We start from the raw sequence: 6,000 nt of genomic DNA, 5'->3' as shown, positions 1-6,000 counted from the left end.
GCTCCCATCCACTTCACAGGCGAGGTACAGCTCATCTAAAACACACCTAATGCATGAGTTGTTATGAATAAGTCCCAAGCTATTTTTCCCCCAAACACCAATTGATATCTTCACATCCAGTTTGTCTTCCTCTGCTCCCCCGAGCCTCCATGGACGTTGGGTTGAAACTTTAAAGAAATATTTTCCACAGGACAGCAAAGATAAACAGACACAACAGAGAACTAGAGTAAGTCATTTTTTTAATAAAATGTTTATTATTACCTTTGTATTATTTTCTGTATACAAGAACGTGTAACAAAAGCCAAATAAGCAATCCATTTTAGTCTTTTAAAAATGGTAAGGCATGTCTGCTTGTATAACCATCAACTTCAGTTCCCCCCAAAACACTTCAAACAGCGTGCACTGACAGCTCTAAAAACCTTAATGTGCTCCTTAGTTATCTGATTTTGCAAATCACAATAGTATCACACTCACGGCATATGTTTTAGTAAAAGTGCAGCAAACGATTAACATCAAAATGGAGAAGACCTTGCAAAACACGTTTTCTAAACATTCTGTAAAAAACAAAAAAAACAAACAAAAAAAAAAAAACCCTCAGCCGGACACGATTTTACTCTTTTTCTCAGTTTTTCAAATGCCAAAGAGAAACAAACACACAAATTAAGTTAAGCACTGAAGCATCTCAGACAGTGATACACGATGTCTGACCAGGGTAACGTAGCTTGTCAGGAAAGAGAGAGAGGCATACACAAGGCAGTGGAAAATGACAAACATTCCTCATGATTTAATGAGAGAAGACGTGTTTGTATTGATAGAAGCTCTTTGGAAAGATTCAGCCTTCTTCGGAAACCGTTTCACTTTTTTCACAGGAACACCAGTAATGACCTGCCTTATCCCCACTCATCCAAAACTCTTGTTTTTGCAGCAGCAGATCCTGAGGCTCTTACGGGTGCATGCATTCGACCTTTGCAAGTCTGCACATTTTTACTGAGTTTTTACACTTTGTTAAGTTTCTGTCTCACTTCTGACCTTGACTCAGAAACATCTGCCTCCACAATGTTTTTTAATACTTGAAAACTGAATTTATACGGCTGTGTTTGACTGCGGCAATATATAACCCACTAACTTGCACTTCTAATCAACTTTTCTCTTCCTGTTGTGTACCGTATGTTTATTCAGTCAATTATAGAATCGCCAAAGGACAAAGATCATCTGAATGCAACTCTGTTATTTCTCCATTTAATCTATTTTTACGGAGAAATCACACTAAACGCAAAAACGTCAAAAAGTGCTGACAAAAACATGTTTGTGTTCTATTCTAAAAATCAAGAGATGTATTCTCTAATGTAAACCCCTGAAGCTTAAATTGAATCATCAGTCTGACCTTCAACAGTCCACTGGCCCTTTGTAACAGAACATTATTTTTACATGAAAGTTCTTTCATTGCAATTATCTGAGCCTGCAGTATGAGCAGATCAGGAAAACTGTTGCTGCACATCAGGCCTGGCAGCTTATTCAATATTTAGCACATTATAAATACTTAGTGCTGGATGTCCATCCTGTCTAACTACCTCCCATCTGTCTCATCTGTCTGACATACTCAGTGAGTTCAGAGTGGGATCTGTTTGCTTTCACCTCTGGGCGTTGGGCTCTGCGCTCATGTAAAGAGGATCTGGCAGAGGCCACGAACGATGCAAAATATCCAAGACAAAAGGTTTGTAAACTGTGTGTATGTGTGTTTCCACTGCACCCCTGGTTCCGCCTCATACAGACTTTGACCTCCAAAGGCCTTCTCAGTTTCCCCTGCAGGATGAGCCGAAATTGGCATGTACTTCGGTCAATCAGAATAAATCCACACGACTCAAATTTTTCTAACCTAGCATTCACTTTACCGCTGAGACCTTAACGAGCAATACGATAAGATGAAGATGGCCTCCTCTCCATCTTGTTTCAGTATCAGTATGTGGCCTGAACCGCTCCATTTACACTTTTCAGCGAGGGATGGGAAATGATCCACTTCTCTGTGGATTATGTTCTTAGTGTTGATCTCCCAATGCGACCGCCTGGCTTTTCTGGTGAGTACCTGTTTTCTTTGTTCCCTTCCCTTGGTCCTAAGACCTTCTCTGCTTCCTCTTTAGACACCTGGACTGAGTTTTCCTATATTTTTTGTATTACTGCCGGATCACAGCTGATACTAGTATTGATATTTTGATAGTGATATTTCTCAAGTTAATCCAAATTAATGTATGGTTCCATTTACTTTATGTTTGTTATAATTTATTAGCCAAGTCTGTTTTAATAGCACTTTGTCAGCATACGTTTTTATCTACACACCAACTTTCCACCTCAACAAGATCATGAAAATGCAATGTCTCTCTGTCCCTGCATCTGTTCACTAGACTGGACAGTTGTGACATTTGGGAGGACCTAATGTTGATCAGTGTTGTCTTTCCTTCGCTTTGGTTGGATGGAGGCCTATCGCCTTCCACAATTAAGGGTTACGCACCAGTGATTTAATGGTGTTGTGCTGGTTTAGGTGGGAGGCTGCTGTTCAGTCACCTTCTCCTAAAGCAGTTTCTGCAGGGAGTGAAGGGATGGAGGTCAAATGTTGTCCCATCTGTTCTGCTGTGGTGACTGGGGTCTCTCTTGTGAGTCATATGAGCCCACTGAGGGGAGATTTTACTCAAGGTACTCTCTGTGAAGACAACAATGCTGCTGCTGCAAACTTTGGCAATGTGGATATCTCCTACACTGCTCTAGCTGTTTTCTCATTTGAAGGGATGTTAAGTGCCGTTGCAGGGTTTGACTTTTATTGTTTCTTCCCTCATCCCCTTGTCTGTGATTTGAACCCTGGAACTCTTAAAGGTAAGGGCCCACAGAAGCACTGCACTTTACCCGCACCTGTAACACTTTTTCGTGTTGTGACAGTTGCAACCTGGTTATTTTCACTCTTGTGTCCCATGCTTGCTTTAGTATGGTATGTGAAATGTGCAGTCTTTTTGAGATGCTCACCGCAACTATTAACTTGTCACTGTGATGGGTTTTTGAGGGGGGGGGGGGGGGGGGGGGGGGGGGCTTACTTACTGTATTGGCTATGTGAAAGCATTTCAGGTGCTTACAGTATGAGCTGATAGGATTGGATCCTCCAGGCACACTGCAGCATTGGGACGGCTGATTTAAATGACCTCTGTTGTGGAACAGTAAACATTTGTCCCTATGTTTGTTTGCCTGCAACATTTCTGGAAGTTTTTTTTCTGTGTTGCCAAAGGTCACGGCCATTAAGTTGTGCTGGTGGAGTGCAAACTATTGGCTTCACTCCCTCTGGAGTCAGTTAGAGGTTGAATACTGTTTGGGGATAGAATGAAGGTTATCAATAGTAACCCCAGTTTTAAGAGTACAGTCAGTGTCCTCCAACTTTGGCACCTTGCTTCTTTTTGAGTCGCTGACTTTGTACATGCTTTTTTTCAGAAAACATTACCACTTGTATGACAAGTAGCCTGTAGGAGAGTGAATGGCTCAGTTCTGATTGGCCAAACAAGAACATACTTATTTCAGCAGGGTGCTCCATGAGATGAGTGGGTGAACCTGCAGAGCCTGTCATAGCGCTTTTTCGACTGACAGGGAGCAGGTTCTGTTCCAGTTTGCGCACCAGAGTTTGAACTGGCTGGAGCATTTCGATCAAAATTAACTTGGTTCTGAACCTAAAATGTTTGTTCCCAACTGGAACATGAAAATAGCTTTTTTTTCCTGTTCAAACCGGTTCAACTCGGACAACATCATTGGGTGTGTCACTCCAAAGTCTTCTCCTCCGGTCCGGGGCTGAACCAATAAATGACATTAAAATGTGAAAGGAGATGTGTTCTGAGTGGATGAGAGAAGCGATCAGAGCAGAGGAGAAATAATGTTAATCAAGATATGTGTTAAGATATCAAGTTTATGTACAGTAGCTACAGTTTTTTCAGTTTGAGAACAAATAAAGTCCCCCGGAGGAGTCTTGTGTGTTGTTTCTGCTGCTGACGGAAGTCATGGAGGTTAGCTCCAGAGACTCTGGCCAGGAGACAAAATAAAAGTATCTCCTCCTGTGATTTCTGACCAGGAAAATCTAACACTGAACAACTGTTGGATATTTGAGTTTCCTTTTAATGAAATGCTATAAATGGATTTGAGTTGCCTCGGATAAACAGATAACTACGTAGTGTGTGTCTAGAGCTTTAATTGTAAAAGGTAAGAAAGGAAGAACCGGTGCAAGAACCTGTTCCCTTTCGGTCGAAAAAAGCGCTATGAGAGGGCTACAATGTGTAACCTTCCATATATGTAATATGAACAAGTAATTAAGACATTCATCATAAATGATAATCATAAATAATTAAAGCACGGGAGCCAAGAAAATAAATGAAATCGTTATTGTCATATACCTAATATCGCTAATATACTCTGAGTCTGAAAAATCAAAATCAAATCTGAACTGTTTAAGTACATGTTAAGTCACCAAACAGAGAGTAAATCAGGTAACTGAATATCGTTAGCAGGCAATTGTAGTATAATGGCTTAGTGTATTTGTGAAAACTTCTTTTTTTTATTTTGCAGGTGTTCAAATAACGTAAAAACAAATATTACATTCATAAAAAATGTAGCCATTAACTAAACCAGTAAGATAACATTACAGTACCTTCCAGTGAAATACATACTGCAACTGTTTATAAGTACAATACAATCAGTTAAATGATCTGAAAATATAGATATTCTGTCTCTATGGGTTGAATGTTTCCTGTAGCTTTAAAAACTTATGAAGCCAACAAAAATAATTTGTGCAAAGTAGTTCTCTAAGTGCTGTACATTAGCACTTTCTTAGAGATAATCAAATGTGCAACTACAAAGTGGCTGTAAGAACCGCTTCCTCCCGAAGCCACACTGATATGACCAGGTATACTGCTAGCACTGAACAATCCAGTAACAACCAATCCAAAACTGTGTAGCCTGCATTAAAAAATAAAAATAAAAATGTTTTTGTCAGTTTACATCATTTCCACGCATGCACACAGTAAAACTTTCCTTTTGTCTGAGGGGGGAAAGACTGATAGGGTTTTGTCTCGTTTTCACAACTTCACCATACAAAAGAAAAAAAAAAATTCCCCTTTTATCTGAAAAATCAGATTAGATGGTTTTCACTTTCTAAAAGAGTATGTTCTTTAAAACCCATTTCAGAATAATGCGAAAACACCACATTTTCTTTTTTCAGAGATGTGAAAGCTGGTTCAGTGACGGCACCAAACCTTCTTAGGGGGACGAGCAGGATGCAGCACTGCACTCACTTTCGGTCCTACCACACAGTAAGCAACAGGTTTCCAGGAGGTTCTACATGTCCAGTGAAAGAACAGCAGTAGAACTTGCTGTTGAACATACTGTATGCAACAGTATAAGTCTGGGATCAGGCCACACTTGTGTATTATCTCCATTGAGTCTGCATTGCCCAGAGTGGGAGTGTGAGGGCGGCCACCACCAGCAGTAGGGAGGGTGCGCGGGAAAACGACTTGCCTGCGGCAGCTGCTGATGCGCGTTCATCGCTTCTGTCGGCTCCAAGCACGGGAGCCTCTGTTCCCACAAAAACAAACTCTGTCGTGCAGCCATCAGAGCAGCCACTGCCACTGCCAGAACTACTGCCTTCGTCACCTGCAGCAAGAAAAATCCCACAAATAAAAATTGACATAAACATAATATTGTCACAAGCAGCTTTTAGTTTGAGCCATGACAAAGGGAAGTAAGAACGCCCTCATCAGCAAATGATCCCTTCGCCGTCATAACACAGACTTTCTTCAGTTCAGTAGTATGTTAGTTGTTTGTCAAGTCAATTTTCCAATATAGTGTCAAATCATAACAGAAGTTATGTCAAAATACTTTTCCTGGGCAAGGTTAGTAGCTCAACAGTAAAGTATTTGCATCTGAGTTATCACATCATGGTTCTTTCTTTTGATATTTTGTTCTTTTAGAAATTGTTTAACA

At 40.5% G+C, this 6,000-nt stretch overlaps 1 protein-coding gene across 1 annotated transcript in view; it reads right to left on the bottom strand.

Annotated features, from left to right (window-relative positions):
- Positions 1 to 4,551: 4,551 nt before the first annotated feature.
- Positions 4,552 to 6,000, bottom strand: part of LOC310947143 (glypican-6-like) — a gene marked incomplete at its 5' end in the record, with an annotated part of 155,210 nt that continues 153,761 nt past the window's right edge. The window contains one exon of the mRNA XM_083913841.1: positions 4,552 to 5,670. Within this exon, the coding sequence (XP_083769967.1) occupies positions 5,447 to 5,670 (224 nt within the window). The 3' untranslated portion in view covers positions 4,552 to 5,446. The remainder of the gene's footprint in view (positions 5,671 to 6,000) is intronic.

The sequence above is a fragment of the Echiichthys vipera genome (assembly GCF_963691815.1).
Source record: "Echiichthys vipera genome assembly, chromosome: 1".
NCBI classification, from domain to species: domain Eukaryota; kingdom Metazoa; phylum Chordata; class Actinopteri; order Perciformes; family Trachinidae; genus Echiichthys; species Echiichthys vipera.
The sequence above is the reverse complement of the archived record's forward strand: the minus strand, read 5'-3'. Positions and strand labels throughout refer to the sequence as shown.